This window comes from Andrena cerasifolii, chromosome 7 (genome assembly GCF_050908995.1).
Source record: "Andrena cerasifolii isolate SP2316 chromosome 7, iyAndCera1_principal, whole genome shotgun sequence".
Classification (NCBI taxonomy): Eukaryota; Metazoa; Arthropoda; class Insecta; order Hymenoptera; family Andrenidae; genus Andrena; species Andrena cerasifolii.
In genome coordinates this window covers 8,579,021-8,596,164 of record NC_135124.1, presented here as the reverse complement: position 1 = coordinate 8,596,164, position 17,144 = coordinate 8,579,021, and the positions used below count along the sequence as shown (strand labels likewise).

Here is a 17,144-nt window from a genome sequence, read left to right as displayed (position 1 = left end):
TGCACACTCCACGTTTATGCCAAAGATCTGTGGTATTAGTTAAAGTTCATCATTCGAAGAACGATAAGAGCAGGCAGGATATACCAACGTCTAACTGCATCCGTATGCAGCGTTCTGCAGGAGCTGCTTTTATGAATCGTTAAGGTAATGTAGCGAGGGAAAAGCTTCCCCCACCGTCATTGCGTTATTATGATTACGTGCCTGGCTCGGGGTAAAGATAACGACCAGTGTCGCCAAGCACCTTAATTCGAGAAGCGTACCGAATAAGTCGAGGCTTTCTTTTAATGATATCTGCCTTCGAATGGAACGATTCATGAGAACCGACTGCAGGGACATGCATTAAACATGTCTTTTTATAGCTATTCTCAAGGTAATTCGTAGTTATTATCATGAAAGTGTCTCGCTGAAGCTAACGTAGAACGTAGGCACACGTTTACATGCCATAGTATCCGGATGTGATCGATAAGATTTATTTTTCGGCAAAGTGCAATACGCGTGATGTCGTGTGCATTTTATCGGCTTTATCATCCTAACCCAGACCTACCCTATTTGATGAATTCGTCGCGCAGTTTGTGTCGTTCGTGGACACGCACGCTCAACGTTGGCATGAATCAGAATGAATGAAACGAACCGGAGAGAGAAAGAGCAGAGTTTCGTGACAGAGGTCGCGCTGAACCGCTCACTGGCCCACGTAGTCGATGATACGAGATGAGCGTTCTACTTGTGCAAGGTTCACGTCTATCGAAAGCCCGTGATTCCTAACGAGTTATTTAAAGTGCACGCGAAATGTGTCACAATTGTCTACCGTCGGATATACACCGGGATCATCAGGAGAATACTATTTCCTTTGTTCGCTCCGATGAAAACAGTAGAGAAAGACAGCTGTACTGGTGAACGGTAGCACGCAGATGCAGGATTGCCCGAGCGAGCCAAGACAATAGAATAGAAGGAGAAAGTGTCAAGTTAAACTTGCGGGGCGGTGGAAGGGATGCGTCGAAATCGGTCGTAACTCGATCAGCCCGCTAATTTACGTCAAAATATCTCCGAAATGTTTGAACCTACGGAGCAGGGAAAGGTGAGGATCAGTTGCAAGTAATCGGCCACTGTAAAAGTACCATTACCTTATTGCGAACTCGCCTGACTCGAATGTCAGTCTTCGTCAATTCTGAGAATGACATATTACCTCGAACATCCACCCACATGCGATACATGTGTCGTGGCAGCAACAACTTTCGTCAATTTTCTGCAGACAAGCGCACCACTAAGCGTCCTTTATCTTCAAATTCATTGCGTGTCATTCTAAGCGCATACTTCTACATAACCATATTTCCTTCCATTCATTTAATGGCATCAGCGAGGTTCGACGTTTCGTATAATCGCTGCTCAAGTTATGCGTGTATTGTTCTTTCGGCCCTCGCTTCATGAAATTATTCGCGTTGCGATCAATTACGCTAGGATTACACTTTCCATTCGATAGCGGCAGACTGATTTCTGTAATGCAATCGTCGTTTCTAATTAGGACTTGTGCATTCACACGGGAGTTGTGCTTCGAGGTGCGAGTACCAGAGAGGACGAGGTTCACAGCCTGGGGACGCTGAACATCGTCGAATATGTAAGCGGAGAGTACGCTGGATATTTATCATTCTAAAGAATTTAGAATCTCTTTACTTAAAATTGCAGAGCTTTGGGAAATGTATAGAATGGAAGCCCATAGAGGATTCTTTTGTATCGGAGAACCAAGATCAGGATCCAGAATGGTCGTTGGTGGATACGCATACCAGGCGTACGCGCACTTCGTCCGAGGGCCCTGACTCCCTGGGGCGCACGAGGATCGTCAGAATTCTATTCTCGGATTTAAACTCCTTTCGTGTAAACCATGGGGGACAGCAGCTTATATTCATGCAAAAGGATGGTACCACCTACGTTGCCTTCTTTCAGTTATCTAACGCTGGAAGTTTTGTAAATTCTTTAAAGGGTTTTATCAAGTTTGTAAAGTCGCGTACGAATAGGAATTTGTACATCGTTGTGGACGAGGTTCAGTCCGTGTTAAGTAAATCGTTTGCCGAGTTAGATATATTTCAAGAGAACACTTCGGATTACGTTTGGAAGTTTGTAAAGAATTTCCACAACCGTCCGTACGAGACGACGCTCGAGGCATTTTCTAAACTGGCAGACGTCTGGCGTAAGTGTAGAGTAAATCTTGGGGTAACGATGCTACAACCAGTACAGATTTTTCAAATTTAAAGAACCTTCGGGTATGAACTTGAATTGTAGTGTACAAAGAGCCTGTTAAACGCCCTGTCGAGGAAGCAGTCGCGGATATATTGAACAATTCTCTTTCGATCGATGTCCCTCATCCTCCGCTATCTTTAGGGTATGGGGAGGAATATGAAGTAATTGGGGCGCATGGATTGGGTGTAGCATTACCTTCGCGACCACCTTGCCCTAGAGGTATAATCGAAATAGATTTTCGTTAAGGTAGCTTCTGTAAAGTATCTAAATGGAGTTTGTTATGTTAGGTACACCATTGTCGCAAGAACAGTGGAATAAATACAAAGATCCAGATGGAAGGATTTTGAACCACGAGGAAGTGAAGGATATTATCTTTCGCGGGGTTCGTACATACGATTTAAATATGAAGCTCTTCTGTATGAATGGGTATATTGCACAGAACCTAGCGTAAAAGTTGTCGCTGACCGTTGTCAAATTTTTGTAGGGCATTACCCCGTCCTTACGATTCGAAGTATGGAAATTCTTATTAAATTACTATCCCTGGAACTCTACAAACATTGAGCGATTAGAGCTAAAGAAACGAAAGACTGATGAATATTTCACGATGAAATTGCAATGGAGATCAATGACTCCTATACAAGAGAAGAACTTTTCCGATTATCGAGATCGAAAGAGTTTAATAGGTAACACGAGAAAGTGTAGCATTTAGATAAATTCCTTTGTACCGAGACGTCGGTCTTAACTTGCGACACAAATTTCAGAGAAGGATGTTAATAGGACGGATAGAACGCACTCGTATTATTCGGGAGACGACAACCCACATTTAGTACAACTGTACGATATTCTGATGACGTACGTGATGTATAATTTCGACTTAGGGTATGTCCAGGGTATGAGTGATCTTCTCAGCCCTATTCTATGTTTAATGGAAAGCGAAGTTGATGCGTTTTGGTGCTTTGTTGGATTCATGGACAAAGTGGTAGGTTCTCTATTAGACATTCGGCGCTATACTGTAGAACTTCACGAAACGTTCCTAAACAAATTTCTTATGCACGGAACAGAGCACCAATTTCGAAATAGATCAGGCTGGAATGAAAGCTCAATTGTGCCAATTATACACCCTCTTGAGCACTACGGACCCACAATTAGCTCATTACTTAAATCGCCAGGATTCGGGAAACATGTTCTTTTGCTTCCGCTGGCTTTTGGTATTATTTAAAAGAGAGTTCACCGCGGTCGATATAATGAAACTGTGGGAAATATTGTGGACCGATTTGCCGTGCAAAAATTTCCACCTGCTTTTATGCGCGGCTATTTTAGACACAGAGAAAACCATACTCATGGAAAATCGTTACGGATTCACGGAGATTTTAAAGGCAAGTATATGAAATAATACGTCTGAGAAGTGGTCGTTTGGTAATTAATTATACGCATTGCAGCATATAAATGATCTTTCGCTTCACATCGAGTTACCGTGGACGTTATCCAAAGCAGAAGGTATTTATCATCAACTAATGTCTGTGGAGGATCAGCTACCGGACAACGTTCGCACGATCATTGGTCTCGAATCTTTAAATAAACCACCGTCAGATTGTGAATTGGAAGACGGAGAAGCATCTGGCCATAACGACGATTCAAACGGAACCGACAGTAGCTCCAGGAGAAATAGTACAGAAAATGGTAACGTCAAGTTTGGGAATAACGAAGTGTCGTTCGAGCGTGGATTAAATTTATCGTACATGTGAGGCCAGGAACGGTCGTTCATTATAATTTGAGAGACGTGATGTGCACCGCAGTCAATTCTACAAGACTTAACCCTTTCAAAGGACATCTGTGGCCCCGTTTTTCGAGGAGAACTAGTAGTACATTGTTCGTTGGAACAATGCAACGACGCCTTTTTGGCTCTCAACGAACGTTATCGCGTATTTCGTGTATTACGAAATGCAGAATTTTACAAGGGTGTCTTACATACTTTATATTGAATGAATTACTTCGATCGAGATGGCTACGTGCCCGGGTATGTGTCTCGATTGTTGGACTTGTAATTTTATTGTATAAACGTGAAATATTACCTCGAATTTACCAAGTTACACCGACAGCTACTATCAGTTAGCGTTGAATTTTGAGATATTTATAAAATTCATTGTACTTTCGAGGAGATTGTAGACCGCGTACTTAGTAAATAAGAGGTAGTTTCGTACAAGCGCATATATATATATATATATATATATATATATATATATATATATACTTCGTCTAAACGATAATTTCGGTTGACGATGATTTCGGAACGGCACACAGAAACAATTGTCACTACTTTTTGACTTCGACTGGTGTTGCGTGCTTGTTACGTCATTTTCCTTTAAGTTCAAACACCATTTCCATATTTGTATAAAGCCTCACAACAGTACTGTATATTTCTAATAAAAATCACCCGTTTAATCTTCGATGGATGGATAATTCCTCTGCTTATCATGTACAGTAATCTGAATAACGTTAAAACAATATTAAAAGTTTATGTCATTAACGGGCAGAGGCGGATTCAGGAGCCTTCCTTGAAGGGGGCGAAATATGTAAAAGTACATAAGTACATTTTTTAATCTTCTTTTACAATATTTAAAACTTGCTTGTAATTTATATTTTAATATCTCTATCTGATACCATATCCTAAATAATTAAATTTACATTAATTATTTATACAGAATAATATACAATGTCGTAATATTTTTCTATTTTATTACTCTTAGGGGGGAGGGGGGGACCGCCCCTATCGCCCCCCTCTGGATCGGCCTCTGTTAACGGAGCACATGATATGATACTTCAAATGCGACTACGTGTTGTATCAACTGTTTGTTGTCTGTTGTTGTCGATTAGAGCTGTAATTATTCGAATAATTTCGAATACGAATAATTTCTTCGAATATTTACTAAAGATGAATAAAGTTCCAAATTTATCGTTTGTAAAACAAATAATTATTGTAAAGGCTAATATGAAAAGAATCTCACGATAAAGTGTGAAGAAATATTAAATGTTCAGATTCCTATTTGGTACAATCAGAAATTTGATCACTCCGAATATTCGAATACTCGAATACTCCTGATTTTTCGAATATTCCAAGAAATCATTCAAATTCTCTGGTATTCGAATATTCGTTACAGCCCTATTGTCGATGTTTCATGTCGCTCAGTGTCATGTGACATGCGGAGATTCTACTTTTTTCCTTTAATTATGCTCCAATTTCTCTTTCTATATTCTCAGAATACTAAAAAAAACTTGAAACTGTTAATTTACAAAGCATTCTCGAAGCTTGATTTTGTTGTTAAAGATGCGATCCCCTACAGAAGGTAGGGATATGCTTGTGTGGTGCGATACAAGCCAGGAGGGGATTGCATCTTTAGCAGCAAAGTCAAGCTTCGAGAATGCTTTGGAAATTAACATTTTTCAAGTCCTTAAACTTCTCAGGATATAGAAAGACAAATTAGGGAATAATTAAAGAAAAGAGTAGAATCTCCGCAACAGGATTCGAACACAGGATTTTTTGGGCGAAAACCCACGATTCTGGCATGACTGGTCATGTCGATCGTTTCGGGAGGGTGTTCGCAGAAACGCAAAAAATGGTTCTACAAACGTGAACTCTTTTTCTTCTAAACCGAGTAACCGCGAGGCATGGAATTTACCACTGCGAAACATAGCAGAAGCCGAAAAAGGAGGAGGCACTTGAAAAAGCGGCGTCGTAATCAAATCAAATTTGAGGTTAAGTCTGCGATACGTCAGAGATTCATCTCGGAATATTCGAGTAGATTTAACGTTAAAGAGAAGTTGCTTTCGAACACGATGCAAGCCGGTTCGTTTTGGGAGAATTATACAGTTGCTCAGGAGTGGCAAAAGAGGTTAGTGGACGTCCTCTGTTAAACAGACACGAGTATTTGTTTTTCTGTGATCCATAGACATGTAAACATTTTCAGACACAACGTGACATGGTGGAGGAGTCGTTGTTTCGCGTTGGAACACGAGAATCGGCTGTTGCGAGATAAGTTAAGGTCATTGGCGTGTCAGAACGCCCAGCAGTGTTCTTGGCACGCGCCAAAGGGCCAAGATTACAAGGACCGGGATGTAGAAGAGGAGGAAGATGTTGGAGATGCAGAATCCGCGGAAGAGAATGAGAGCTTGGAGTTTCATGTAAACGAAGATATGATGAGCTTCCTCGAACAGAGCATAAGGCATAAGATCGAATTGAAGAAGAAAAGGGAAGCTGAATCGCTCGCCAAGGACGAAGAGGAATGTATTCAAGGTGGTGCTGCATGGATGCAAGCTAGGAAGAATAACGCAAAACTTTTGTACGGGGAATCTAGTCCTACGATACTAGCTATGGAAACTGCTCTTCAGACTAGTGTCGATAGGCACAAGGATAAAGCAAAGCCTCAGTATTGGCCTATTATCCCTCTAAAACCATAAACTCTAGAACGATATATTACCTTGAACTTAAATATATTTAAATATGTATTTTATAAGAAAAAGATATACAACAGATATTTGATATTCATTGTTCGCAACGAACGTATTTATCCAACGTTGTACCGTCTCTTATTCTCGCGGCTCATGAGAGATGGCACCACGTATACCTTTCGTCCTCGGTATGTGTCTTATGAACACACCTGTACACGGTTAGCCGTCAATAATTTAATATTACGCCATCAATAAAAGATTTCGATCTCTGTACGGATCAAGAAAAGTGTGAACGAAAGTGGTCAACTACAATGTGGTTCGGGCACTTTTAAATGAATGCACAATTTCTTATAAGTAGTACATACGATACGAATGCAACGAAGCTGGCTGACATATATCGATGGAAGAATGTTGAAACCCAATGACGATTACTCGAAGTCGTTGTTACCCATAGAATATGCGAATTGTCTCTCATCTATGAAATCGAATTGCTTCGTAACTTGCAACGCATTGCCGCAGTGGCGTGTATGTACGTACTCAGGATTTAAAGGGGTCGAGATTGAAGTCTCGAGACCGACCAGCCACGCCAGAGGCAATATCGAGTTGTTCCCATCGTGTCCTGTACTAGCAAGGCGGTCATAAATGACACCTCCTATGAAATATATCGGAGGAAGCAATTAATAGCTAATCTAAACTGCCGGGTAATTATGTTCACATATTATTACTATGATTATAGGTGCTGCTATTGGTGCTTGGTCAGAAATAATCGATCGGTGACGGTGTACCTGAAGAGTGTATTGCTCCGCGATGCCCGCGCATGGAACAATTCATAGGTTAAGGGCGGTATTCTCATTCGCTACTTATTCTTAAGCAAATGCTTAAGCATTCGGCATCCTTTCGTGAACACTGAGGTGTTTGTGTGTCTACGTAGAATGTCTGCGCGTTTCTGCTGATGTATTTAAACCTTTCCGCGCTTCTGGATGTAAGGGGATCAGGAGGCCAATCGTAGGCGGTGTATCTAGCATTCTGGAACTCTGGAAATTAATCCGAAGTTTTATTAGACTGTACCACGACTGTGTGAACGCATTAGTACTAGTGCACATCTATCTGTTTCATTAGAGTAGGTGTGCTGTACAAGGGATGACTAATTCTCTGTACTTCTGAATTGTAAAAGCCCGCTTTATTAAGCTCGAGGTAAACAACTGTTTCAGACGCCGAGGATTTATTTCGATAAGAAGCGTGAAACGAAGGTGAGTTATTTCGGAGAAACATATTGTGAGGCCGATCGAGGATCACGAGAAAATAAATATTCCCGGTGTGTGTCGAAGATTAGAAAAGGAGGGACGAAAGAGCACGGTCGGTCTGTCAATACGTTATCTGACGGTCGATCCGCTGACACGGTTTATGGAATTCTGGAACCAGTTCGAGAGGCCCCAACATCGATATTTCGGTCCAGAGAAAGCCCCTAATTACCGAGATAACGCGTGTCGCGGTGTCGATACTGGTTACGTATCGGATCTCCACCTTTCCCTACACTCCCACGGGATTTTCGGATGATTTGTTGCCCTTTCTGTAGGCCGAAAGTACTTGGCGCCTCCTCTGTTAAAACCCCCGGCCCGACTCGATCATCCATTCACATAGCATTTTCCTTTTCCAGTTTACGAAAGAGGTCAACGAAAAGCGGCGAAGTCTGCTCATGCGTGCAGGTGATTTTTATTCGATCAACTTTTACGAAGATTCAAGTTATCGATCGACGCGTAGTTGTTTTTTTTTCCCTCGATTTGTAACAAACCGGTCGTACCTACGCAAAGTGGGCTCAGTACGTAAGTATACGAGAGGCGTTTTATATCCACCAACAACTTTCATTTAGATCTTTATCGATCAACTTTCACGGTATACTCGCATATTGCTCTTTATTGCCTCGCTCTTGACGTTCTCGACGCTTTCCCGTGAATGCAATAACAGAGATTCCAGGCATTAAATTCTCATTCTTTCTTCGTGTCCTCGCGTTTACTAGAATGGCCGTTCTAGCGGTTTCGCGAGGAATTCTCAGGGTACGTTTTCCCGCGTCTTCGGATATGACTTGTAGCTGACGAGTTCTCTTCTCTATCTTTCGCCTGAAACGAAGCTAGCGAAGAAATAAGGAAAAGAAGACACGAAGAGTCGAGAGACAGTTGTCTCTGTCGGATATCCTTCACTTTTCCCTCTCGCCCCTCTGTCCGTCGGTCATTTCCAAAGATCGCAGCTAAGTGCACACGCGTGCATTTTTTTCCACGCGCGATTTCGAATCTTCGCCCTCTCATCGCGCTCCAGAATCGCTCTGCGGAGCATTTGCGACCTCATTGGAGCGTTTTAAAACCTACCTTTCGTGCAACGCGTCAAGATAGCGGTAGAGGAGAAGGGAGGCGGAAGAAGGGGAGGTAGAAGGGGTTTACTTTTTATCGGGTCCGTGTCATTAGTGGCCGCCAACGAGTACTATAAGTTCGTATCGAGGACTCCAAAGTCCGCGGGTTCGTCGAGACGGGCGTCGACGATGACGAGGGCGAGAACGAGGACGAAGATACCGAAGTACCTACCACCGTTGGCCTTATTAGGCCTCGTCCTTTTTCTCTCCGTCTTTTCCACCCCTCCCGGCCCCCCCTTCTTTCTGCTCTTAAAATCATGGCTGCACGTAACCGTCTACTGATTATATGGATTCGGCGATGATTTCTGATGATGCCCCCGACCTCCGAAATGGTAAAATAATACAGTGTCGTCTCCTAGCCTGGACCCTTTCGGTCCCGTGGGCCGGTTCGTTAGCGGGGCCTTGGCGCGAGGCACCCTGTCATTATGCGGCTGGTCTCCATCACCCCCACCAGCTCCCAATTTTCAGTGCCCCTCTACTACGCCTCGACGAAATCTCTTACCTCGGTCTCTTCCCTTCGCCTCGTCCCTCCGCTCGTCCTTTCTCCCCCACTCTATTATTCTACATTAGTACGCTTTGCTACAGTTAACGGGAAGGAAAGAAGGCGGCGGATAAGAGAGGCAAGAGAATGGTAGAAACGTTGCGATTCATCGAGCCACCCGGTCCTCGCGCGGACGAGCGGTAAGAGATCGCAAGGTCGAGCAAAGGGGGACGGAGATCGGTGCTCGCGGGACAAAATCATCTATCGAGGTCTCGAAATCACGTTTTTTACGAAATTCGAGCGCGAAACTCTAGAGCCGCTCACGACTACTGCGGACATTCGAAACTCGTAACTCGATCGCGGCCCGGTCCGGCTGGCAGCATCGTTGCGCCTCCGCTCTCAAGAAATGTAGTTACTTCTTCTTTGTCTACTTCGCCTCCCCTTCGTCTCCTTCTGCCTGCCGCGGATCGATTTTTTTCTTCTTCAACCGATGCAACGGGGGCAATCCTTTTCCCATTGTGTCGTTGGTGGGCGAGGAGGGGGTGTAGGTGCGGCGGTAGGGAGCCAGGATGGGCAGGGTGGGATGATAGGGGCAAGCCGGAAGCCGGCCTACAGGAAAGCTCGCGGTCTTTCATCTTTCAGCGAATCGTGCCCTTGACAGCGAGTTCGGGTGTAGGTGGTTCTCGCGACCAGCAATCATTTCGCTTAATGACGAGTCGTTCGTCGGTCCTCGTCCCTCTTCGGCCTCGGATTATCGCGAGGTATTCTTTCCTCGTATCCACAGACCACTTTCGCCTCTTTCCGTTTCTTCCCTATCCCCTTCTCCTTTCACCCTTTATTCCCGAACTCTGTAATTTTCCCCTAGCGACCGTACCACCACGTCGCGCCGAAATTGGCGTACAGCGGGAGGATTTCGTAGAAACCTCTGACGTTCTTTAATGGCGAGGCGTCTGGCCGGTGACAATGGCATTTCTGTTGCATGGCTCCTCTCTGTCGAAACGAAGAAAAAGAAGTATCGATGCAACGAGCGGCGGGGTGGAGGGGAGAGAAGAAGGAGGAGGAGGAGGAGGAGGAGGAAGAAGAAGGAAGAATCGCGAGAGTCGAGGAGAATTAGGAGGAGGACAATAATGGGGAGAATAAGAAGGCGGAGAAAAAAATGTTGACTATAAAGAAGGGGAGGAAGAAGAAGAAGAAGAGTCTGCCGTCGATATCTTGCTTTCGGGCCTGCCCCGATCGACGTCGCACATGTATCTGGAGAAGCGGAGTTAAAGCGGAGACAGCGGCGTATGCGTCCCGAAGAACAAAAGCGAGACAATTGGGCCTGCGGTGGAACGAGCGACGCAAATTTATTCCATTCTAATATACCGCGCACACAAATCCCAATTTCAAGGCGGCAAGAGGCCGGAGGAGTTGGGCCTGGTTTCGCGGGGCGCGCGCGGGTTACGCGCTCGAGGTCGAGTCGCTTTCCTGCTTCCAGCACCTGCGAAAGATCGGGCTGTGTGGCCGATGCCTGAGCAAACAATACGGACGATGATGCACCGTCCCGGGCGCATTGTCCGTAGCGAGTAGTAGTAGGCGGCGGATTTATCTGCCTACTCGTAGAGTCAGGTAGAGGAGTCCAAGGGTCCTCGACCCACGAGAAGCGTTGCGCCAGCCGACGGCACCGATGGATCTTCCTCTCGGGCCATCTCGATTTCGCGCAGCCACCCATTTCAGCGGCTGATCCATTTCGGGCTTGTCCATAGCAGAGGTCCCTATTCCACGTGTAGTAAACGTAGCCAAATATTTAATTGCGAGTTCCGCAATTGTTACGTATTTGATTGCCAGCGTCTTCCACCATTCGAAAGGACATAAATTGGAATGTTCATCAAGTTCATCGTTATGTAAAAATTGTAAAGCTGTTTTTTTTTATGATTTTTGTTCTGTTCTGCTTAATTTTTTTGGGGGCAACGCTTCAAGTAATTTTTTACTTCAACACGAAATATATCTCGTACAGTGTGATGCGATGGAGGTAGTATGTAAGTATTTGCGTGCGTGCAGACTGCAGTGTCTCATATTTAGATCTGTGAGACCATTCGTGCAATGCTAAACAGACAAAAGAGATACTATACCTAATAAGCAATCGCAAAATTAATCCGGACGAACCAATTTAAATATACGTGCACACGTGTAACAGAAATATACGGGTATCCGTGAACAGAAATGCACGGGTATCCGTGCACACGTGTACTTATAATCCGTGTACACGGGTTTTAAGAAGACGGATTTTTAATTCCTTAATACACGTTACACGCGTCCCCTGTACACGTGTATTTAAATACACGTGAAAAGCCGCGACCTCTAGTCCACAGCTTTACCGTTCGATCCACTAATTTCTACGGCTAACGTATCGAGACCTGTAGCGAGCAGGGGACCAAGTTTCCTCTTTGCAATCGTACCAGTCTATCGCGGCGGGGGTAACTACCAATGCCGGGCACCCCACGCACTAATCCGAATTCTCGGCGTACATGAAATTCCAGCGCGTGCCGGTAGGAGGAATTGGTTAATTTGCTTTTTCCAGAGCCGCGCTTTTAGATCGCCGGTTCGCACCCGGCCGTGTCATGAGTCATCGGCGGTGCACGGAATTATTAACGCGAGAGTTTATCACTTACGCTCTACCTGCGCGCCGCGAGTAAATCACCGGCTGATCTATGCGCGTGCCCGTTGCGAAATATATTATCGAAGCGCGCAATTATTCCGGAAAGTCGAGTTCGAAGCGCCGGCCGCGCGGTATCGTCGCGAGGTATCTCATGCATCATGTAACCAACATCGGTCCCGTGCCCTCCCCGGGGAAGTGTTAACAGATCGTCAAAATTAATGTGCCGCTTCCTCTTAACATGCAAATCTCGCGACCTCTGCCGCGGACTGCCCGATGGAACTCCGCCCGACGTATCCCCCGTTCGTACATTCGCGAAAATAGTTCGTGCCGGTAACGATAACGCGGAGGAGCATCGATCGACTTCCACGCTAACCGCTCCGCTACCCTCGAATTTGCATCCGACCAGACGAGAACTTAAACGCTCGGCCCAGTTTCAATAATTTCGGCAGTGGCAGGGGGAGCGAAAATTCGTAGCGAGCATGCAAACCATCCGGAATCTTTTTCTCGTCACGTCATGAAATTCCTGGACCTTTGGCACGGGCGTAGAAGTGGCTCGTAGGGCCCAGCGCGGAATGAGCGCCGACGGTAAGTCAGTTCCTCGCATACCGGGCGTTCAGGTAGGTAGGTAGGAAGGCGGCGAGCCGGCTAAAGGAGGAGAGGAACGAGAAATCCACGGGAAAGAGAGAAGGAGAGAGAAACAGAGAGGGTTTGGGCGAGGGTGAGGTGAAGGGAGGACAGAGAGAGGGAGAGGCCGTGTGCGAGCGAGCAGAGAGTTTGGTATAGTCTAGCTGCTCGGTGCCGCGAAGCGCGCTGAATGCCGGGGCCCGTACTACCGCTCCCCTCTCCAAGATGGCCGCCAGCTCGGGCCCAGCCGGGTCCCCCTGACCGAGCGAGCCGAGTCCACCGAGTTAGGGGAAGGGTAGGCCTTGCAGGTGCCGCCATGTCAGTGCATGCCTAACCTCGAAGCCGCGCGGAACGGACGCTGGGCCCACGTACGCGACACCTCGTGCTACTCTTGCTGCTCTTGCTTCTCTGCCATATTACTGTTCCGGGGCAACAGTGAACCACGGTCGACCGTAAACCCGCCGCCGGGTCCGAGCGTTCAAGGCCGATAGTCGTGGCTGTGCGATCGCATCGAGTGCTCCGAGCCGATCCTCACCTCGGCACGTTCGACGCACGGATGGGACCGTCCCCGGGAGCGAATAGCGAGAGGGTGTCGTCCATCGAGAGGAGGTGTTGAAATTCGTTGAGGTCGGTTAGAATCGAAGGGTAGAGGTGGTTCGGTACGCCAGAGAAGTCGAGCTGATCGGGCATACGTGGATTGACGCGGCTCGTCGGCGAGGTTGGGCAAGCGCGTTACACGTAAACAACATTTCTCTCGTCTTTTCCGCGTCGCGTTGGTCGTGTTGTACGCGGTAGTGCGCGTTGCCTGACAGTTTCAGGAAAGGAGCAGGGTGACCGGGAACACCGCCGGTTGCCCTTTCGACGCGAGCACGGTCGCGTACGCGTTCGGTCGCGGAGAAGGAGTAGGCTCGCCTGGTTCGCCGTCTCGCGCGCTCGCTCGCTGGTCCAACTGGTCCAGCCTGGTCGTTAACTTCCGAGAGGATTGATCGACGATCCGGAAGACAGGGACACTCGCGTGGTACGCGTTCCAACGAACATGACAAAAGGAGCCGCGCGTCGAACGGCATAGAGATCAGGCCCCGAAGCGGCGAGGAGGGGTTGGATTTTTGGTGAGAGCCCGACGGAGGACGAGATGAGGGGCGTTCCGAGCGCGAGGTGTTCGCGACCGGTCCTCCTGTTGATCGTCTAGTTATCGGGCGCGGATCTAGCGCGAGGAATGCGCGATATCTTGAGGCGAGGAGATCCTAGCAACGGGAAGGACAGCGAGTAGCACGGCCCGGCAGGCGGAGAGAGAAACGGAGAGAAGCTACTCCGGGCACGTACGAGCGTTGCTAGAACGAACAGGAGGGCGAAGGGAGAAAGACTGAGAGCGAACGACGACGTGGAACGGTGTCAAGTTAGGCTTACGTCCACCGTAAGAATTTCCGCTGGAGAGAGAGAGAGAGCAGAGTGTTCGTGAACGTCGCGCTGAGAAACTGCAAGACAGAGGACCCTGTATCGGGACGATCGGCGGTTGTACGCGAAATTGTGATTGTGATTGGTGGTGGTGTTGCTGGTGGGTGATCAATGTGCTGGTGGATCGGATACCCGCGCCTTCTGCTGTCGGTCGTTTGATATCGAGCCTAGCAGACGCCGCGTTCGGCATCTTGGTTTCGCGGTGTTCTCTCGCGCGCATGACGAACCCTTGGAAGCATCGGCGGTACTCGCGTCCCCTCACGATCGATCGGTCAGGAATGGAAAGATCCAGATAATAGCGGGAGACGGAGGAGGAGGGGAGGTGGGGGTGGCGGTGGCGGCGGTTGCGAAGGCCCCAGGATGCGGCACCTGCTACTGTTCCTCGTCCTGGGAGCGACTCTCGCCCCGGGCACGTGGTCCGAGCTCGTCAGATACTTGGAGGTCTCGGAGAACGCGCGACCAGGCACCAGAGTGGGCTTCATCGACGCCGACAGCCCGCCCTACTTGATAGTGTCGGTTTCCGGGCCCGCTGTTGACTCGGACCTGACGGTGGACCATACGACGGGAGAGATAAGGACAAAAGTGGCATTGGACCGCGAGACCAGACCGTCTTACAGCCTGGTCGCCTTGCCGCAGAACATTCAGGTGGTCGTGAAGGTGCTGGACGAGAACGACAACGCGCCTACGTTCCCCGTGGACCACGTGGACGTGGAGTTCCCGGAAAATTCGCCACGCGACGCTAAGCGCGCTCTGCCGCCCGCTAAGGACCCCGATCTCGGCCAGTACTCCACGCAGAGGTACGAGATCGTCTCCGGGAATCACGGCGACGCGTTCAGGCTGTCCCAGCATCGGGGCCGCGACGGCGTTCTCTACTTGGATCTGCAGAACTCCGGCTCCCTGGACCGAGAGGGCCGGTCTCAGTACCACTTGGTGATAGAGGCGCTGGACGGGGGCGCTCCGCCTCTTCGCTCCAGGCTCCACGTGAACGTGACGGTACAGGATGTTAACGACAACCCGCCGATCTTCAACCAGACGAGGTACGTCGCCAGCGTCCCGGAGAACGCGACCGTCGGCACGCCGGTGCTCGCGGTGAACGCGACGGACAGCGACGCGGTGGACAACGGGCGCATCGAGTATTCCATCAATCGGCGGCAGTCCGACCGCGAGGAAATGTTTCGCATCGATCCGGAGACCGGCATGGTGTACGTGAACAAAGCGCTGGACTTCGAGTCGAAGGAGAGACACGAGCTGGTGATCGTGGCCAGGGATTGCGGCGCCCAGCCGCTAGAGGCGAGCGCCTTCCTTTCCGTCCGCGTCACCGACGTCAACGACAATCAACCCGCGATCACGGTCATCTTCCTGTCGGACGACGCTACCCCGAAGATCAGCGAGAGCGCGCAGCCCGGCGAGTTCGTGGCCAGGATATCGGTCAGCGATCCGGACTCCAGGACCGAGTACTCGAACGCGACGGTGACGCTGACCGGCGGCGAAGGACACTTCGGCCTGGCCACCAGGGACAACATCATATACTTGGTGGTGGTCGAGAGGCCGCTCGATCGCGAAGAAAAACCCGTCTACGATCTGTCGGTCGAGGCGACCGACGCCGGCACTCCTCCGCTCAGAGCCGTGCGAACGTTCCGGCTGCTGGTCACCGACGTCAACGACAACGCGCCGAAATTCGCCCAGGAAAGGTACGAGGCGCACTTGCTGGAGGCCTCGGAGCCAGGCACCCCGGTGCTGAAGGTGACCGCCACGGATCTCGACGAAGCCGCGAATTCCGCCATCAAGTATTCCCTGCTGAACTCCACTTGGTTCACCATCGACGAGACCTCCGGCTTGATAACCACGATCACCCATGTCGACTGCGAAGCCGATCCCGCGCCGATCCTAGTGGTAGTCGCCACAGACTCTGGACGCCCGCCTCTGAGCAGCAGCGCAACGGTACGCGTCACTGTCCACGATCTCAACGACAACGAGCCCATCTTCGAGAAGCCCCTGTACAACGCCACCGTTCCGGAGGACATGCCCGTTGGACGCTGCTTCCTGAAGGTGAGTCGCTTTATCATTATTGCACGCGCACGTACGCGGACGACCACCGGCTCGAGGAACGGAGCAATCGCAATTCTGCTTAACTGTCGCCATCGCGAGAGTTAAATATCCCTTGCGCAAGATCGTGCAACGCGGTTTTCCCGTGCACCAGCGTCCTTGGTGATTGACGTTCATCGATCTTCTATAGACGCGAGACATCCTAATTGACCTGTCATCGAGACCGATTGCCGACATCCTCGCGGCAGATAGGCCGCGAATTAATAGCGCGATCGAAGCGCGTCGGTGCGAAAGTGACAGCGGTCGAGTAGCCTCGTCGGGCTACTTTAACCCTTGCATAAGACGGCAAAAGGAAGGTTTTGCGTAAAGCCGCTTGTCTCGATGGATAGTCACGTCGCGTTTAAAGGTTCCCGCGAACGCAGCTAAGCCGAAAGGGCACCGCGCCGCGGGCGCAGCATTCCGCGTTACGCTGGGAAACTCGTAATTGCTGCCGCGAGAGCTTTTCCCCGGCGTGTCGCAATTAGCGTGCATCGCGAATTTATTCCAAGGAGAGTTATCGATCGGTGGTCCCTCATCGCGAAAACTAAGAGCCGGCGGCTGGTTCGCGTCGCCTCCAAGCCGGAGGTGGAATAAATCCGCGCGCGTTCATTTGCATGCGTCGCTCGATACACCGAGCGTGATCGAGGGAATACGAGTAGGAGCCGCGTCGCGTAGGAACCTGAATGGGAAAAGCATCGCTTGTATGAATACCGACGAAGAAGAGGATGCAAATCGCGTGGCTCTCGGGCCGAAAAGCTCGCCAGGCTACTCGTAAGCTG

The 17,144-nt window shown here is 48.9% G+C and overlaps 4 protein-coding genes across 6 annotated transcripts in view; 3 read left to right on the top strand and 1 right to left on the bottom strand.

The window, feature by feature from the left end:
• The window catches only part of LOC143371731 (ATP-binding cassette sub-family G member 1), a 228,810-nt gene that overhangs the window by 41,035 nt on the left and 170,631 nt on the right, over positions 1-17,144 (bottom strand). The window lies entirely within an intron of this gene.
• Tbc1d15-17 (TBC1 domain family member 15/17) lies at positions 215-4,679 on the top strand. Of its 3 annotated transcripts, none has more exons than XM_076817293.1 (9): positions 219-1,075; positions 1,520-1,612; positions 1,681-2,182; positions 2,275-2,451; positions 2,520-2,614; positions 2,717-2,915; positions 2,994-3,211; positions 3,294-3,608; positions 3,672-4,679. In XM_076817293.1, the coding sequence occupies exons 1-9, from the start codon at positions 1,049-1,051 to the stop codon at positions 3,975-3,977; spliced, it is 1,932 nt and encodes a 643-aa protein (XP_076673408.1). In that variant the 5' UTR covers positions 219-1,048; the 3' UTR covers positions 3,978-4,679. The 3 variants fall into 3 exon arrangements, with proteins under 3 accessions (XP_076673409.1, XP_076673408.1, XP_076673410.1); XM_076817295.1 differs by having other exon boundaries at positions 1,061-1,075; positions 1,658-2,182; XM_076817294.1 differs by lacking the exon at positions 2,275-2,451 and having other exon boundaries at positions 215-1,075.
• On the top strand, positions 5,724-6,775 carry LOC143371615 (uncharacterized). The gene is made up of 2 exons (XM_076816968.1): positions 5,724-6,122; positions 6,198-6,775. Exons 1-2 carry the CDS (start codon positions 5,899-5,901, stop codon positions 6,685-6,687), a joined length of 714 nt encoding a protein of 237 aa, XP_076673083.1. The 5' UTR covers positions 5,724-5,898; the 3' UTR covers positions 6,688-6,775.
• Ds (dachsous cadherin-related 1) overlaps positions 14,618-17,144 on the top strand; it is a 291,395-nt gene continuing 288,868 nt past the window's right edge. Inside the window, exon 1 of the mRNA XM_076817177.1 lies at positions 14,618-16,329. Coding sequence (XP_076673292.1) covers positions 14,641-16,329 — 1,689 coding nt within the window. The 5' untranslated portion in view covers positions 14,618-14,640. The remainder of the gene's footprint in view (positions 16,330-17,144) is intronic.

Coding starts and splice junctions, on each gene's coding strand:
- Tbc1d15-17 (XM_076817293.1), top strand. CDS start 1,049: ATGTTTGAACCTACGGAGCAGGGAAAG. Junction 1,076..1,519: donor AACCTACGGAGCAGGGAAAG/GTGAGGATCAGT, acceptor GTTTCTAATTAG/GACTTGTGCATTCACACGGG. Junction 1,613..1,680: donor CGCTGAACATCGTCGAATAT/GTAAGCGGAGAG, acceptor TTAAAATTGCAG/AGCTTTGGGAAATGTATAGA.
- LOC143371615 (XM_076816968.1), top strand. CDS start 5,899: ATGGAATTTACCACTGCGAAACATAGCAGAAGCCGAAAAAGGAGGAGG. Junction 6,123..6,197: donor GCTCAGGAGTGGCAAAAGAG/GTTAGTGGACGT, acceptor AAACATTTTCAG/ACACAACGTGACATGGTGGA.